Source organism: Pholis gunnellus (assembly GCF_910591455.1).
Source record: "Pholis gunnellus genome assembly, chromosome: 6".
NCBI lineage: Eukaryota > Metazoa > Chordata > Actinopteri > Perciformes > Pholidae > Pholis > Pholis gunnellus.
Window position 1 is genome coordinate 24,721,004 of NC_136532.1, and position 18,909 is coordinate 24,739,912.

Genomic DNA, 18,909 nt, shown 5'->3' on the forward strand with positions numbered 1-18,909 from the left:
TTTTACAAAAGATATCACCTGAAAACTATTCCGAAAGCCCTCACATCCTCTATTAACCATCAGCATCCGTTGAGGTCTTATCTGTCACCGTTTACATGCTAATTCAACATGACATCGTCAATTAATTATTGACAGGAAACAGTTAAACATTAAATCATGATAGTATTTCACTTTATAGAATTTGCTTCATAAGTAAACAAACTATCCGCTGACCACAGCTGAAATACTGTATATGTACTCTTTATGCACCACAACAGGGTGGATCATATTTAAGTATTTTAGTACTTTATAATTTTGAGATATTTGTACTTTACTTGAGTATCCATTTTTGGCAAATTTATACTTCTCTAATTTATTTGACAACACCATGTACTTCAACCCAGTCACCAGAATACAACATAACGTAACAACGTAACGTTATGTTGTAACAACGTAACGTAACGTTGTAACAACGTAACGTTATGTTGTAACAACGTAACGTAACGTTGTAACAACGTAACGCAACAACGTAACGCAACAACGTAACGTTACGTTGTAACAACGTAATGTAACACTGTAACGTAACACTGTAACGTAACGTTGTAACAACGTAACGCAACAATGTAACGCAACAACGTAACGCAACAACGTAACGCAACAACGTAACGCAACAACGTAACGTTACGTTGTAACAACGTAATGTAACACTGTAACGTAACAATGTAACGTAACAATGTAACGTAACAATGTAACGTAACAATGTAACGTAACAAAGTAACGTAACAACGTAACGTAACAACGTAACGTAACAACGTAACTTAACAATGTAACTTAACAATGTAACTTAACAACGTAACGTAACATAACAATGTTGCATAATAATGTAACGTCAGATCGTCATGCAAGATTGTAAGGTGACATCACAATGCAACATTTTAACGCAACATCATAACATAAGGCAACAAAGTTATGTTATTTATAAAGTTAGAATGCTGACCCTTTAATAAAGGTCATCATTGTTTAATATCCAACACATTAAACATGTATTGTAGCTCTGAGATTAGCCGTGTCCGAGCCCTCAGCCCCAAGGACTTGTGGGTAATAAGCCTCGTCTTTATGATGCTGAGGCGGCTCGGTGAGAGGAGAAGAGTTGATGAGGAGTGTGTGTGTGTGTGTAGGTGTGTGTAGGTGCCGTGACTGTTCTCCTCTCACCTACACAGCACCGAGGTGATTAGGTCTAATGACTACACACCAGGGGAGCCACACTAGACTCATTTTCCCAGAAAGCTGCAGGGTTAACTAAAGGCTTTTTGTAGGTCATGTTTATTTAAAGTGAGTCTAGGAATCAAAGAGAGACGACGAGCTCTGACCTCTTTAATTTAAGGCTGTTTATTAGATGATCTGATTTCAAGTGATTTAACAATATCTTTCTCTCTCTCTCTCTCTCTCTCTCTCTCTCTCTCTTTCTTGTTCTGTCCTTCTCCCTTCCTGTAGGACTGGTGAGTTCTCCTTGCGTGTCACTGACCCCCAGCTGTTTTCTCAACCAGAAACCATTCCAGTTCAAGCCGTGTCAATGCAGGTAACGTATAATAACACAGCTCACTCTCAATGACACACGTATTTCAACAAAGACTCGAGAGAAACAAACCGTCCTAAACATAACACCCACAAACTGTAAATGATTGCATCATAAGCGTATTCTCCCGGCAGAACATTGACTACAAATATAGATATCTCATAAAGATGTCTGCTGTGCAGGTCAATTCAGTAACATTACAGATAATAGAGAAAGATACTCTGCCGAGGCGCATTAGTTTCCTGTGAAACACTTTCTGGATCTTTGCTCCGAGGTTACAATGCCACGTCGATACTTGTGTCCTTGTTGAGAAAGTTTTGCCTCGGAGAGAAAAGTATAATTTTCAGTTTCTAAAAACCTTTTATTGTTTACTGTTGTGCTTTTGATGGCATGATGCGTCGTATTTTATCAATATGTGCCCCCTCAGACATCTAACTTAATCTGTATTTGACTTTTTAACAGTTGTAATAAGAACAGAACAACTAGATCCTGTAGTTTACAACAAGATAGCATGCTGAGCTATTCATCCAACAACATAAAGTACAGTAAATAAAATCACAGAGATGTGAGAGAAGCTTTACCGTCGCACTCAGCCAACAGCTACTGTGGAAAACCTCACAGCTCTTTTTTTTTTGCAGCCGTTTTTTTGCTGCATCATCCCAGCTGATCTGCATTCCTCACTGTTTTTTTGGCTCCGTCCCAAAGGACAGAAGCCAGGGCCGTGATTGGCCGACGTCGGCCTCGACAGCGGGGCCGTGATTGGTGTTCAGCTGACCTCTGATTTTAGCCCAAATATGGAAAATAATGAGGAACAAAGGATTAAAGGCTCTCTCTGAGATGATGGGTTAGTGTGACAGCTGTGTGTGTGTGTGTGTGTGTGTGTGTGTGTGTGTGTGTGTGTGTGTGTGTGTGTGTGTGTGTGTGTGTGTGTGTGTGTGTGTGTGTGTGTGTGTGTGTGTGTGTGACACTACAAAGGAGAGAAAGTGACACACGGTTGATAAATAATAGCAGAACTGAAAGCGTGTGTAACACATTACAGTAATGATTTAATTACCTGAGTGAAAAATTAGGAAAAACAAAATCATCCATATCTGTCACAGGAAGCACCAACTTCCACGCAAAATATCTTGTTTTAAAAGGAAGCTTTGGTGCAGTTAAATGTATTAGTATTATAAAATACATATAAATGATAAAAAACTAAAATAATGTAATTAGTTTTGCAGGTGAGGAAACGGTTGTTGTCCTAAAACCCTCTCAGGTCAGAGACACACAGCCACTCTATTGGCTTACGTGACCGCTTTCTTAAATATGAGTGACCTGCGAGTAAATTGGTGTTACAAGGGCTCAATTACACCATCGCTCGGTTATCTCAACTTTCTCAGACATTATTAGCAGAACCAGCTGATATGGAAAGAGCGGTAACAAACAGATGGAGGCAGCTCCTGTGTGCTGTGAGGTACAATTACAGTTTTCTTTTAATGGAGTCAATATAACAGCTTCAGTTTACTTTGGAAAGGTCTGTCTGACAGCGCGGAAAAGCAGCAAACATGTTCTTAAAACACTGTCCTGAAAGGGATAGACTTTTTGTTTTGGTGGAGCTTTCCTTTAGGTGACTAAAGTTCATTCAATTTAAACACATTTATTTCTCAATACTTGAGGTTAGATCAATCATCTGCCTCACAAACATCCATATTACTGGACATGGATCCTGTTTATCTACGTAAGTTATGACGTTCAAAGGGCTCTGATTCGCCTCTCCAGTCTTTGAAATATCCCCCCACACACACACACGCACACACACACACACACACACACACCCCAGATGGCACATGGGTAATTTACAGACATATCCGACAACAAACGCGAACTGTCTCTCCGTGCTGTTTTTCCGTCTTTGAACTTCTTCGCTCTGACAAAATGCAGCCAGGAACATGTCACAAAGAGAAACATACGCAGCCGGAGTCTCATGTGATCGCTTCATTCGTTCAACATCAAAGAGCAACAGCTGATGTAACTTTCAGTGTTGTTTCCTGTCTTTGGAAATAGAGATCTTGTCAGCATTTGGTTGTAGATTTGCTTTAAAAGAAGCTTCCACGTGTTTAAACCTCATTCTCATTATCAGGAGCACAACGTATTGTCTGTCGTCGCCCCCCGATGGACATTAGAGAGAATGCAGCTTCAGCTTTGGATTCACTTCTCAGAACCGGAGGTCGCCTGCCTCCTCCTCGTCTGCCTCAAATCACATAATCTTGCTACGCAGCTTAATTAACAACATTAACAAGAGGATTTGTTTTTTGCTAAATCTCTACAAGGGGGACAGGTTTCTGCTGTTGCAGCCCTACTGAATCCTCCCTAAATGCAAAAGGCATTGTTGGAAAGGTTGACTGTGAAGCAGGATGGCATTGAGAAGAAGACTATTTGTGATATGCAGCCGCTCCACGCATAGAAAAAGCTTGGAGGAAAAAAAAGAGAAATAGTTGATTGAAATCACCGTCAGATCTGCAGCCAGCGGGCACCTCAGAATGTAATAGCCTCAGGAATGAGAGATCTGAGCTGCAGATAGCCCCCCCCCCCCACACACACACACACACACACTCGCCTTTCTGACAGGAGTGGCTGCTTCTTTTGAAAAAGAAAGTTTCCAAGAGTCCGGTATCTTCTAGGGGCATTTCTAAAGAGGTGGTCTCACACGGCGCCACATCTTAATCCTAAAGAGGCGACCTTTAGGTCTCGGAGGCTTTGCGCTGGTGATATCGTGGCTCTCTTTGCTGTCGACTTTCTGCTTCGCTCTAAGCTCTCAATCGTTACCGGGACACTTTCTAACTTTCAACTTTTGTTGTTGTTGTTGATTTAAGGCCCTGTTTACACCTATACAGATATTTTAAAAACAGATATTTTCTGAAGTGTTTTAAAATAGAATTCTGTCCACACAACCTTCATCTTTCTAAATATCTCCGTCCACACTGGAACACAAAAAAACGAGTCCTAAGGCTACATCAACGATACGTCAAATACCAAAGAAGAAGATTCTGAGCATGCTCAGTGAGATTCATTTCCTCTGGCGGTGTAAAGAAATAGTAATTAATAGTAAAGCATAGCTAATTATTCTTTATTTATAAAAAGATTTGGTGCTGTGGCGAAAACAAAAATTGACTCGAATGTGTGGAACAAACGACTAAGTTGAGTTGCTGCTTAGCGTCACCTCACGTAGTCATCGTGACGTCATTCATTGGTTTGTGGATGTTATGAAGCCTCAAGTTCGGCGATTTTGCCGTCGCCACGTTGTTGTTTTTGCAATCAATGAACAGGAAGTGACCATATTTGGACTGAGGAGGAGTGATGTAGAGACGCTGTATACGTCTCTGGTAGAGACCTGTCAATCACTGTGTAGCCCCGCCCCTAAAACATCCCCTGCTTTATGGTCTGTTTGACTCTAAATGGACCATCATTTACTAAATGAACATCATGCTGTATTGAAGAAGGCTTGAAACTAGAGATTGAGACCATAAACTCATGTTTACAATGTTTACTGAGGTAATAAATCAAGAGAGAAGTAGAGTCATTTTCTCATAGACTTCTATACAACCAGAGGAGTCGCCCCCTGGTGGACATTAGAGAGAACGCAGCTTTAACACGTGTGCAGACAGATACAAAGTAACCAGAGTTTTAAGGCTTTTTCAAAAATTCTGAAAGGTTTAAGTGACCTAAAACAGAGAGGCCAAAACAAAGAGGAAAATATCTGTTTAAAAGTATCTCTGTATATGTGTAGACAGGACCTGAGTTCAGAATGGTGTCGAGAAGTAAAAGTTGAAAGTGTGAAGTCCAGAACAAAATTGTGTTGTGTAGTGTTGTGACAGCGAGACACAACAACATGAGAGCTGAGCTGTAGATAAAAGGCCTTGTTACCCACGAGAGGTCGTACAGAGGGATCAACCTGTGAAACACTTCCGCTCTCTGCAATCCGGCACGATCACACAGCAGGAAGAACAAAACAAAATAAAGAGCCAAGCAGAAAAACAACCCAGGAATCAGCACAAAGAAAACCCACTTATTTTCTTGAAGTGCTGCAGAGCCCCATGGGTGACGACAGCTTTCTCCCAAACACGAACCTCACCTCTCCCTCACCTGTGAGGGGGTGATAAAAGGTTAGCCCTCCTACCTGAGTGGGCCTTGTTTGTTTTCGTCTGCCTCGAGCGGGGTGGGGGGGGATTTCTCTGGTTGCCTTTAGTGAGCGGGCATGTCTGAGCACGATTTCAAACCGGCACACACTCCCACTTTCAGCCCCCGCCAACACGTCTCAAACCTTTTTGTTTTTCCTCCCGACGAACTGCTGAAGGGACAGCGCGGGGCTTTACGTGGACGCCTGTCGCTCGGAGGTCATTCCTCTCCGTCTGAAAACGTGTCACCAAACAACCCAAAAAAATCTGAACAAAAAGGGCAAAGGGTTACGGCTAACAACATGCCCCCCCCTCGTGTTTCAGTTCTGTGTGCAGAGGTCACTTTGGTTCGAAGACACACACAGAGAGAGAGTGTGTGTGTGTGTGTGTGTGTGTGTGTGTGTGTGTGTGTGTGTGACTTCCCACATTTTTCTCTCTGGCGCCAGCTTGTTTCATCCCCCCTCTCTTTGCTTAAGCTGCTGCTGTAATGGCAAAAAAAAAAAAGAGCTGGAGCTCCGCCAGCAGCCGTTGAGTGCAGCGAATTGGACCCGAGCCCCTCTGAGCGGCTCGGAGCTCCACCGGCCTGCCGGCGGGTTAGATTTAGGGCCACGGCGGAGCGGCGTCTATACCTGCGCCGCCGACGCCAGGCTGCCCCGCTGACAACTCCTGGCAGAGAGTCAGGTTGAAATGAACGAGAGTCGGTGTCGTTATTTTTGGCTTCCAGGCTTTATTATTTAGTTATATTTCTTTGTTGTGTTCTGTGTCACACAGAAGATTTCTATCCTCATTACAATCTTTTATTGACTGATAATAACATTAACTCATACGGTCATGTACGCGTGAGCAAAGTATCCTCGACGGTTCATATATCTTACAAAAAGTTATTTAGTTATTTTTCAGTGCGCCTGCACAAGCCACTGCAGTGTTCAGGCAACTAAAATACATTTTGTATTTGTGTTAAATTACTTATTAAGTACTAAAGTCACGTGACAAATAAGTCAACATTGACCTCTGGTTTCACACATGAGCAGCGGCCTCATTTTCACACCTTGACCATGTCTTTATTTTTTTTAATTTCCCCAGAACTGTGCAAAAAAGAAAAAGTAGCGTTCACATTTGATCAATACTCGTTACATTGTTTGAGCTTGTATTCAAGTAGTGTCTGTACTTGTGCGGATGTGCATTGGTTTACATTGGAGTACACTTCTAATCCTTCATATGCATCCCACACACACACATAATGGTACAAACAGACACACACTGCGCTCTGGGTAAAGTCATAACCCTGCTCACCACAGGAGGCCTCCAGCTCTCCCCGGTGCTCCTTCATTGACTTTGTGAGGTGAAGCTTTCCTTCAGGTACGGCTGAGTGCAGCTTAATCAGGCTGCCCTTCATCCTCTTCATCTTCCTCAACGGTTGGACACAAGCCCCCCCCCCCCCCCCCCCCCGGGGAGAACACTCATCATCTTATCTTAATCACTTTGGGAGAAATTGTCCTCTTGCTGTTCTCTCAGCCTTCAAAAGTTTCACACTGACACTCTCTCTGTTTTCAGCCTCCGAGGGTCGTGACTCTCGCTCCTCTCCCCGTGGAGGGCCGCGGCGCCGTGGCCACCATCACCAAGTCGGTCCTGCAGGTGGACGACCCCGACAACCCGGCCGACGTCCTGGTCATGGTCCTGGAGCCGCCCCGCCGCGGCCGGCTGACGCGTCTCAACGGCGACCGGGCCCTCGGCCGATTCAAGCTGGAGGAGCTGTCGCGGGAACAGATCCGGTACGTCCACGACGGCTCGGAGGGGACGGAGGACGGGATGGTGCTGCAGGTCAACGACGGCCACAGCTACAGGAACATTCTCCTCCAGGTCCACATCAATCAGAAGGTAGGGAGGGGGGTTAATGCATGAACACTGATTGGATTAGTTTATTGTAACACAACTAGTTTGTACACTTCTTCTTGTAAAAGAGGTCACAGTGGTTGCAAAACTTCTCCATCGGCTGCACCCACGGCTGAAGATCTTTGCACACCAAGTCTGTATTTCATGCCTGAAATCTGACATTTTGTCAATCACCGAAATAAAGGTCAACGGCCTGCAAAGGTCTTTTACACTCTGCACCAAAAAAATCTAATAATGACAGCATTGTTTTTAGGCTCTCTGGTGTTTAATGTAGAGTCGTCCTGCTGCTCTCTGGCTCAGCTCAAACATCTCTGCAGAGGAGACAGACCTGCATCGATCATCTATTAATACTGGATGAAGCTCTTTCCTGGAGGTCACACCACTGAGCCAAGCTAGTGTGTTGCACCAGCTGCAGCTTCCAGACTGTAACTCACACAGGATCATCGTGGTGGATTGAGCCAAAGTGAAATTAACAATCTCACAAAGGTGAGACGACAATAAGTGAGAAATCCTCTCAGAAATCTCAGAAACTTCTGCTTCATGCTGGATATCTGCAGCACCGGCGTTCATTACGTTCTACAGTTTTACTATGAATTGTAAATGATTTTTTTCGGGACGGCTTAATGAGACTTTCTTTTTGCATCTCAATGTATTGTGAGCTGCCCTCTGGCAGCGGGAGAAACTTTTACTTGCGGAAGCTTTAAATCCAAATGAAAATACTTTTTTTTGTTGTTGTTATAATCGGTTTTAAAACTGACACTCAAGAACTTTCTTTCCTCCACAAGTTCACAGTTCAGAAGTTAGGAGGAGAAAGATGTGTAATGGAGACACTTACAAGTGATCGGATTCAAGGCGACGGCGTTTGTGTCTCAGCTGAAAAGCAGATTTTTTTTTTAAAGTGTTTATAAATATTGAATCTCGTAAAATAATCCTGTTGTTTTGCTACACAGCTGAGTGACGGTTGACATCCGCTGTAGTCCTGTAAACTCCTTTAATCGCCTCAACTTTCAGCATTGATTACTCTGATTACTCTGATTACTCTGATTACTCTGATTACTCTGATTACTCTGATTACTCTGATTACTCTGATTACTCTGATTACTCTGTGTGCTCTGTTGCCTTTATCCCAGAAAACAGTTTGCTGGAGTCACGAGTTCACCTTCGTATGTTTAAATATTGTAACAGAAAGAGCCGGTCAGCCGGTGTCCGTCCTCTGTCATCGGACGTAATTATCTGACAACAAGCCTCAACCAGTTACTAAACATGAGCACACACACACACACACACACACACACACACAGAACTGGAGACAAAGGCAGGACCTGCGTCTCCAGACTTGGTGAAGATGATATTTACTCCGGTGTCTTTTTCCACCAGATTCCCCCGAAGGTAAACCTCCGCAGCCACTTCTGTAAAAAGGGCCAATAATGTTAAGTTAAAGTCAACTCATTGTTTTCTCTTCTTTCTTTTTCTTTATTCAGTCAGAAACCGGGTTTTATTAATAATAAGTTAAGAACATAAGCTTTGTGAATCATTTTTTTAACAAGTTTCCAAGCAAGTCAAACCTCAAGTTCATCAACTCTCACAGCGTCTCTGTCAATCCAAGTCTGCTCGTTTTCTCTTGAACTGATCTGACTTGTGTCTGAGTTTCAATTTGGTTTCTCGCGTCTGAAGTGGACACACACACACACACACACACACACACACACACACACACACACACACACACACACACCTGTCTCAGCAGTCCGAGGAAGTTACTGCGCCCAGCTTTGGTTTTAGATTGCATCGGAATAGAAAAGCCTTCACGTGATGCTGAACATCCCACCTCGCTGTGCGCCCGGTGTACTTTTTTTCCCGGCGGCAGAGACTTTTTTTTTGTTTCCAGTGATATATTTTTTGTTGCAGGTTTTTGGAGGGCAGCTCTGTTTGTCTGGATGCATACAGATGGTGCGCTTCAGGCTCAACTCCTCTGCTTTTTCTTCTTCTGTAAATCAATAACATCCCACTCACACACACACACACACACACACACACACACACACACACCAGTATCCATTTACTGTAAAATGTCCTGATGCTGAATTATGTGGCGCGTTAGACAGAGCAGGATGGAGGGCTGAGAGAATGCGCTTGATTTATCTCAGAATCTTCATATGTCCTCCAATATATTACTGTTTCTCCTCCAGCTTGATCTGCTCGGCTGGATCAGCGTAGAACAGAGATCAGTGAGGACGTTTAAGGAGAGGAGCACCAGCCACTGCGGGGATATTGTCTTCTCCCAGCACGACAGAGAGGAAGAAGAAGAGCAGACGAGGCTTTGTTTCACTGGCGTGATGCTGTGCAGAGAAAAGAGGACGATTTGCATAACTTCAGTTGGGACAATACACCAATATTCTCCGGTTGTATTTTCATGGAAAACAAACTGTGCTATAAAAAGTTACAAGAGAGCACTCCACCTACTGCAGAGGAAGCTTCACTCGCTCTCTGGTGTTCTTTACGCCCGTACTGCGTCACACAGCAGCTGTGAGTGGTAGACATCAAACGTCATCAACAGCAGGATGCTCGGGTTCAAATAGAAGTTAGAAAAACCTCCTGCTGCTGCGACACTGTGTAGGCGACCTGCCAGCTCACTGATCTCAGACCTGTGAGAAGTGGTGTGGAAGAGAATCAGGAAATAAGATCACGGCAATAAAACCCACACAATCTGCGTAAAGCTCAATGAAGACTCCGTGAACCCGGACTTCCACAGAGCTCAAGAATGAAACCCTGAGTGATTATCGGCTCCGCCTCGACTTTACCAAAACCCGAGTCAGTGACTCTTTAGTTCCCGTAGCGGGTCGTTCTTTGTGACCTTCCGAACCCCGGCATCCAGAGTGCAGCGGTGGCTGTCGATGCCGCGGACAATAGCATTCCCTGGAAGTTGGATTAGGGAGCTCTAAAGCGGGACACTAATCAGGCCCTTAATGACCCTCTGATGGATGGACTCTCTGAGTCTGAGCCCCCGGAGCTGAGCTGGAGCTCGGCTGAGTAGGAAGCAGGACCCTTGGCTTTCAATTACTGTCTGGAAGCAGAACACTGTGAAAAAGGAGGAAAAAAATCCATGGGCTCTTCTGCTCTCCTGGAAGGAAATATATATATATATATATATTGTAAGGCTAATAGTGGCTTTGTTGTCAAGCTGAGTGCTACGAGTTTAGCTCCACTCCTGCTGAGCGCTCGCCTCCATCGTTGCTTGGGAATACCATAATTAGTTTTGAGTTTTCTTTCTTTTCTTTTTTAAGCGATAGCCCACATCACCGAGTCTGTGATTGCACTTTTGATTGCAGTGATTTGTTTCCGTCAAAGCCGGCGGCCGGAGTCACGCAGCCCCCCGGTGTTTGCTTTGGCACCGCGCTCTGATTTCACACACAGCAAACGCCTCGTCGAGATTAAATTAGAATTTGTTGCAGATAAGGATTCAATCTGCATTCTGTGACTTTCTGTTTGACGTGTCCATCAGCCCGTTCACCACCCCCCCCCCCCCCCCCCCCCCCCCCCCTCCTCCTCCTCTGCTGGAGTTATGGAAGAATGAGAGATGACAATGTCATTGTTATTACAACAGCATGACCGTCCCGGCCGGCAGCTATTGCCCATGTTTTATGGATGATGCCGGCTCCATCTCGGCAAAGTCATTTATTTCTGTTTTTGTGGACTGCAGCCAAAAGCTCTCTCTGGCCGGCACCGACTCTATTTACAGTCCGTCTCAGACCTGCTGGCTCACAGCCCTGTGAAGCTCTCTGATTATTCATTTTTCATGCATTTTTTTTATTTTTTTATTTAGTACTGCAGCTAAGAAAATCAAAATTTGTTTATTTTCTCTGATATATTTTGCGGCATTGGCTGACGGCCTAACAGCCCCTCTCCTCCCTTTCTCATATTTAATCCAACACTTTAGTAGATACGTCGATGGAAAGTAATAAATAAAATATATATTTGTATTGAGGGTGCAATCATTAATAGAGATTACGTTCCCTTAAAACTAAACTACATTGTCAGTGACGTAGTTTGTTGCAGGTACTGTTTGTTTGTGACGTATCACGTGGTTGGAAGTCTCCGTGTCGAGGGTCAGAGGGGTCAAACGGGACGTTCACCCAGGAGACCGCGGTCCACGTCCTGCGTGAAACCAAAAGTCAATATTTACTTATTTATAGCATAAATAACATCACAAACAAGTCCATTTAATAACCTTTAAATAATAAATCATATTTTCAATAAAATGTTATTTAGCTTTGGCAATAATGTAACCTGAACATTCACGCCAGTAAAGCTTATTGAAGCTGAATTTAAGCCACGCCATGATGTTTTTTAATGAACTTAACCAAGTCGGGGTTTTTTTGCTGAGTAATCATTTTTTGTTTTGTTTCAATTTGCAACGTTAACCGCATGTTTAAACAGTTTAAAAGTGCAACCGTCATCAGGAAGAAAACACGTTTCAGTGCAGTCGAGTTTTATGGAAAACGTATTTTTGGGAGACGGGGTTGAAATAGTGAGCGAGTGAAGTTAACTTCTCTCATCCAGTTTAGAAGCAGAAGATGGTGTAATGTTTAATGTTTTAAGAGTCAGAGATGGTTTTAAACCCAAATTAAAAGTCTTATAAAAGTCTTAATCCAGGCCTCAAGTCCTTAAAAACAAGTCCCACTCGAGTCACAAAGTCTTCATAAGAAAGTCCAGTTTGTGTTCAATTGCAAGTTTTTCACGTTTGTGAATGTCGACCATTGAAATGGTTTATAACGAGATCTCCCCGTCGCCTTCTGACCCCATTCAACCTCATGAATATACAGTATTTAAAGTCTCAAGTTAAGTCTTTAGGGTGTCACGTGTCAAACAAGTCATAGAAGTCCAAGTCAGTTGTTCGTCTCTGCTATTTGAAGGAAAGGACGCTTGTAGTTTTGCTGAACGTAAACCAGTCTGATGATTGTTGTTGGAGTTGTTGCAGCAGCACTAAGTAAGCCTTAAATCAACAGCTCCCAGACCAATGAGTCATTGAGTTCTGAGTTTATTACCATAAATTCCTCTCTGAACATTTGTTTAATTCCCCTTCTCTCCAGTTCCAACACCGTCCCAGAGGTCAAACAGCAGATAAATTTCCACCAGCATTTAATAATCGTTGCACCTGTGTGAAGGAGAGAAAACCCCACAACTCATTAGATTTGTGTTATTCAAGACAGAAAATTAGAAGAAATAACCAAATGAGGGAGCAGCTGCAGGACAAAGAGTCAGAGGTCTGGGGAAATCAGGAGTATCGGCAAACTTCTAAATCCTCCGAACTCTTTCGTTCTGTAGAGTGTGCTGTTTCTGGTCTGAGCGTCCTCTAAGGACCTTGGTGTTCATCAGGAGAGGCTGATGATCTCCTGGATGATGTGGTCCTCTGAGTTAAAAGCCTGCCACGCTGACTTATGTGTTTCCTCTGCGGCTCGTCTGCGGCTCTTCGTCTGCCGCTGCTCCGCTGAAATAGTGTGATTTGGATCTGCCGAGCGGCAGGCAGCCGGTCGGCAGGTTGTTATCTGCAAACACAGACTGCCACACATGCACACACACACACACACGCTCGTTGTCACACACACCTGTGCACACTCTTGTAATCTATTATCGCCCACTGCCACAGTGTTTCTGCCATTACGCTGATCTCCTGCAGGGAACTCTGTGTTTGTGTGTGTGTGTGTGTGTGTGTGTGCATTGTAAATGACGTTTTATGGGTATTTTTTAACCGGATTACATTTGTTTTTGAGGTATCACAAATACATTTCCCATCAAAGTCTGCGCAGAGAGAACTCTGGTTCTACCAAACAGGACTTTCACCCAGGAGACCGCTGTTCATGTCAACGCTGACTTATTTTATTTTACGTCCGTAACTTATGTCTCGTAACAAACGTGCACATTTTTTTTTGCCAAACCAGGATGATTCTTACCAAACATAACCAAGTAATGTTTTAAACCTTAAATGTTTAAAACTGCGTCCGCAATCTGGGAGAAAATCTATTTATGTGATGAAGAATGCAGTTTAGTTTCATAAGAGACGGGGTTAGTATTTCTTTCTCTTCATATAAGTGATCCGTCTTGATAAATTGAATAGATGGAAAGATGAACAAGTGTCCTGCTGGAGGATGAAACCAGCACGGCCCCAACGTTGTTCTTATTAATGGTTTATAACTGATGTTCTATGGATCTAAGATACCCGTAGAGATCTTCTATCTCAGGGTATCTTTTTAGGAAGTTTTTTTCCTTTTCAAAATAGATTTCTGCAAAACTTTTTGGTTCAAGTGTTAAGACTAGTGTAATACTAACGTCCTATATCCTCCCGAGAGAGCCGTGAACTTTGATTTAGTGTCACCTATGAGGAACGCAGAAATGTAGGTTCAGCACGCTTTAAGTTACAGGTTCTTGTAGTTAAGAAGGCGTTTAATGTTTCTCTCTTTATATATTTTAGTGGAAAAGCATCCAGTGTTGAGTTATGTCCAGCTGCCTGTGTATCAAGTGTTGGTAAAATAAGAATATCATTGTTTTTCATTGACGTTCTTACTGTCAAGAGTTGCCAAGACAATATATGTTTTTAAATAAACTATTTTTGACAACTAGATGACTTTTAGATCCTTTAACTTCGTCCAGCTGTAAAATGCGGAGCGTCTGTGTACAGAATAGATATCAGGTTGTTGTTGTAGATGCATAATAAGAGTGTAAGTCTGTTTTTATTGAGGCAGCCGGTTGTCCCGGTGCGTGAGGGAGCTAAGAGGTGTAGTTTTTCATCTTACCTGCTCAGACGTCCTCCCAGCGACAGCGAGTCATCCTGCAGCTCGTCCCGCTCTTTGTTCCTCTGCCTCGGATCAATACAAGCGTCACAAAAACAAGTCGGGATTCCAGAGTTCTGCTGACAGCTCTGAGCGCGGATTGCTACGCTGCTTCTGATTGGTGGAGCTGACTCGAGGGCTCAGCGCTCTGGCGACACTGCGGCTGATTGACAGCTGTTACGACGAGGCTCCCGGGGACTCACAATCCTGAGGTTACAGCAGATGTGGAATTAAAAAACCAAGCTGCGCAAACTGTGACAAAAACAAAGTGAAAGCGGCATCAGGCTGCACCCGAGGAGCAAGGACTCTGCTTTTATCTCTCTTCACACCGCCGTGGTATCACACACGGGGTTCCTCAGTGTGAGAAACACTCATAATGTTTAATTTACCACGTTAAGAGAGTCAATTTCATTTAAATAACTCTTGATTATGCGACGGCACCTGTGGCTAAATCGAGCTAACGTCCAGGTCATGAAAGCTTTTATATTTGAATTAAATACCCGGCATCTGTTGAGCTCCTCCCAGGGGAAACGAAAAAACATATATTTTATTGTTGTACTTTGATCCATCTTGACAAAGCGTTCGCAGACAGACGTTGGTGAGAAAGTTGAGCAGATCTTTGCCGTATCCAAACAGAAACCACACCGTTGTGAGTTAATGTGTGTCTGTTTCAGGCCGCTGACTCTCCTCACACGCTGTCTGTGCCGGTGACCTGGGTGAAGGAAGGAGGCATGGTGCGACTGGATAAAAAATACCTGCAGGCCGACTACAGGGGAGTCAGCAGCGATGACATCGTCTACACCATCGTCGCCGCAGAAGGACAACCTAAATACGGTACGAAGTCGCACGTAGCTCAAGAGATTCACTTTGATACTCTAACGCCTCGAGTGGCTTTATTCTGGCTGCAGTTCGGTTCTCCTTTAAACCGTTTCTTCTCATCAGCATATTGTCGTTAAATTCAAACTGATATGAAATTGCTTTACAACCTTCCCCGGTGCTTCTTAAACTCTTAACTGCTGAACGGTGCGTTCATCTTTTGATCTGAATTTAATGGATATTAATTCAATGGAAATGTAATTGACGATCATTATTCATTGACATGAGTCACATGTAATCCATCTCGTCTTCACGTGGTTCATCAATATTCATTGTAGTGATTTATTCATCACATCCTTTATTCATTCCGTACGTTTTGTTCGTGTTATAGTTTATTCGTTTACTGAACATCGTGACAAGAACTCTGTAGAGACTTAACAGATTAATGTCAAATTTAGTTTTCACAATAAAAAAATTAAAATTCTGTTACTTAAACTAATGGTGTCTTATGGCAGAAGCTGAGTAGCAATAGTTGATTCATAATTGAGTTATTAATAAGCGTTTCATATTTTAATATGAATGAATTATTATTTATTGAAACAGTTAAAAGCTCTAACGCTTCAATGTCATAACAAACCCATTCATACAGATCACGGGCCGTAGTAGAAGCCTCGAACCACTGATTCTGGTGGGATGTGATTCCGGTCACTTGTGATTATTATGTGATGTATAACAGCGGTTCACCGCCTCCTCTGTGACCGTCTCAGGCGAGGTGGTGCTGGTGTCCGTGCCGGCCGACGGCCCCGCAGAAGGCTGGCGCCCCCCGCTAGCCGACGACCGAGGCTCCACGCCCACAACCTCCTTCACCCAGCAGGACGTCAACGACGGCACCGTCTGGTACCGACACTTTGGCGGCGGCAGCGACGGCGACTCCTTCCTGTTCCAGGTCAGCACTGGTTCTCATGCAGCGGATGTGTTTCAGACATCCAATCATGCATGTTGTCCGATAGTTATGCTTCAACTTTACTGAGACACAACGCATACTTTTCCTGCTTCAAGTTTGTGTTTTCACACCTTCTCAGTGTAGAACTACAATAGTGATGTGTTCACACAGATATATATGAGGAAGAGGGTCAAAGTTCAAGGTTTTATGTTATGACGAACTCCCAGTTGAATGCATACTGCATGCAGCAGCACATGCTGTGTGTGTGCAGCTGTAGTGCTTAAACTAAAAAGCGATTTGGAACGCAGCTTGTTGGCTCAACGCAGCCAGTGGAGCCATTGTTGTAGCTCGTTCTTCGTAAGGCGGCATCTGCTCTTTCCTCCAGTGGCTCAGTCGAATCCGTTTAGCTGTAAAAGCCAAAAGCTTTTCAAAGGAGTAAAAGTTGAGCAGAGTCTTTGAGTTTCTTGTTCAGGGCTATTTGTTTCTACTTTTAAATCTGAAAAGTAAACATATGAATTATGGGTTTCCCCCCCGACACTGAACCATTATATCAAACATATTTAAGAGGGAAAACACACACGACAAGGTTGTACTACTACCGTACCTATAAATAATGTCAGGAAGAAAATAAATTCGCTGTGAGATGAAGAAGCCCCGGGGGGGCCGATAAGAGCGTCTCACCCCCCGAAAGTAGAAGAGGAGGAGACGGAGACGCATGTCGTCGTCCTTGTTGTTTTTTTGTCTCTCTGGAGTGTTCTTTGAAGTTCACTCTCTTACTCGTCTTCCCGTGTGTTTACCTCTTCCCTCCCTTTCCGATATGTCTCCCTCTGGCCTGATTTATTCCTCCTCCTCCTCCTCCTCCTCCTCTTCCTCCTCCTCTTTCACTTCCATCTTTCCTTTCTGTTTCTTCTGTTATATTTCCTGTAACCATGAAATTGTGTATATAAAACCGTGCTGTTTATCTGTAAAATATGTCCTTCAGTCTTCGTATTTTATGATATAAATTATATATATATTCACTCGGCAGTTGATTTAATCGGCGACCACTTAACAGTTCACTCTATCAATGCACGCTACGCTTTGTTTTTATTCTCTGTCTCTCTCGTTCCCCTCCCTGCTCTTCTTAAAGTGTGTTCTCTGTGGATTTCCTCTCCTTCAGTTCAGAGCTTGGCACCAGCCGTCCTGTGTGACTCACTCAAAATCAACCCATAGCGACTTATCTCGATTAGCGCTAATGACCGCAAATCACTCGCAAATTGGCCCGAGATCCGAGACAATCCCAGTAAAACCGACGCAGCATTCGTCTCTGCTTCACCTCGACTCCATCAGGAAAACACAACAGGCCGCCAGAAGCTTGTAGCTACATCTGATCATCTTCCTTCCTCCGTCCCCACACACACACACACACACAACGTTCTGGCTCCATCCATCAGGCCAAATGTGTTTCAATTACACAGTGCTGGATTCAAATTCTCGGGTGTCTCATCATGTTGACGGGAAATGCAAAAAGCAGACGAGGAAAAGCGGGGAGAAAAAGCCCGCCACAAACCGAACCGCTGGAAGCGATTAAACCTTTTTGTCAGTTTGACGGTTTGTCAGCGTGGTGTTTTTGTCCTCCGATGGTTTTTATCCAAGTGTGCGGCGCCTCGTTAGAGCTGATTGATTTGAAACTCATCCGGCTTCTGCAGCTGAACACAAAGTGGGCTGCACAGCACTCGACACACACACACACACACACACACACACACACACACACACACATCTTCCCACGCACCAACATGTGATTTTAGTCAAATCAGAACCGTGTTCAAATCAGACCGATGGGGATCTGGTGTCATAAATAAATACATAAATAAAGTCCTCACACTCGGTTTGTTTGTATCATGTGGCCTCAGAAATGTGACTGAACTTATGCAACAGAGAAAGACACTTGTGCTATAAACTTCAACATTTAATTAAAAAGATTTATAGGTTATTACTTGTTTCTATAGAAAGATAAGGGGCAGCCCTGGTGCCCGATTTGAATCTAGACGCCGTCGTTTGTTTCCTGTCGTTCTTTTCATCGCCGGCTCTGAAAGGCTTCAAATGGCCCCAAAGGCCCAAAAAAATCATTCAAAGTGAAATTTCACCTCAAAATCAAAAGTACGCAGCATAAGGCCAGTCCAGAGACTGACTGTGTTGAAAATGTATTGAACTACTCTTATTTTTATAAAATGAGCTCTCTAGCTAATTATAAACATACATAAATAATAATGTGGAGTTTGTAAAGGCCCCACCCTGTTTTAAAGTGTATGTACAAGCCACTGGAGCCAAAACATTGTGAAATAAACTCATTAAAACTCACACAAATGAGAGAATCAGTGTTCAAAGCTGCTCCGTGAAACAAGCTGCTGCAGGTTCATTGTAAGACTCGTTGTGAATCAAATGTCGTAACACATAATACAAGTCGTTTACGTTGAATGGAGCCGACTGAATAATCAATAATTTACTTCTGCTGCAACACCGCCTTCAATAAATCCAGCTGACTCAGCGCGCCATTACTTGTGATTGGTGGCGCTGACTCCGGGCTCCATGCCGGCCGCTGCATCACTCGTGACTGACGGAGCCGACGACAACTTCTGTAACTTTCTTTCTCCCGTCAAACGCCTCAGAAGTGACGGTGAACGAGCAGCGGAGGAAGCAAGAGGAGGAAGGAAGCGGTGTGTGCATCAGGGGGAC

At 43.7% G+C, this 18,909-nt stretch overlaps 1 protein-coding gene across 1 annotated transcript in view; it reads left to right on the forward strand.

Moving 5' to 3' along the window:
* The window catches only part of fras1 (Fraser extracellular matrix complex subunit 1), a gene marked incomplete at its 5' end in the record, with an annotated part of 223,400 nt that overhangs the window by 155,110 nt on the left and 49,381 nt on the right, over positions 1-18,909 (forward strand). The window contains 4 exons of the mRNA XM_079160822.1: positions 1,474-1,558; positions 7,267-7,590; positions 15,107-15,266; positions 16,016-16,194. Coding sequence (XP_079016948.1) covers positions 1,474-1,558; positions 7,267-7,590; positions 15,107-15,266; positions 16,016-16,194 — 748 coding nt within the window. The remainder of the gene's footprint in view (positions 1-1,473; positions 1,559-7,266; positions 7,591-15,106; positions 15,267-16,015; positions 16,195-18,909) is intronic.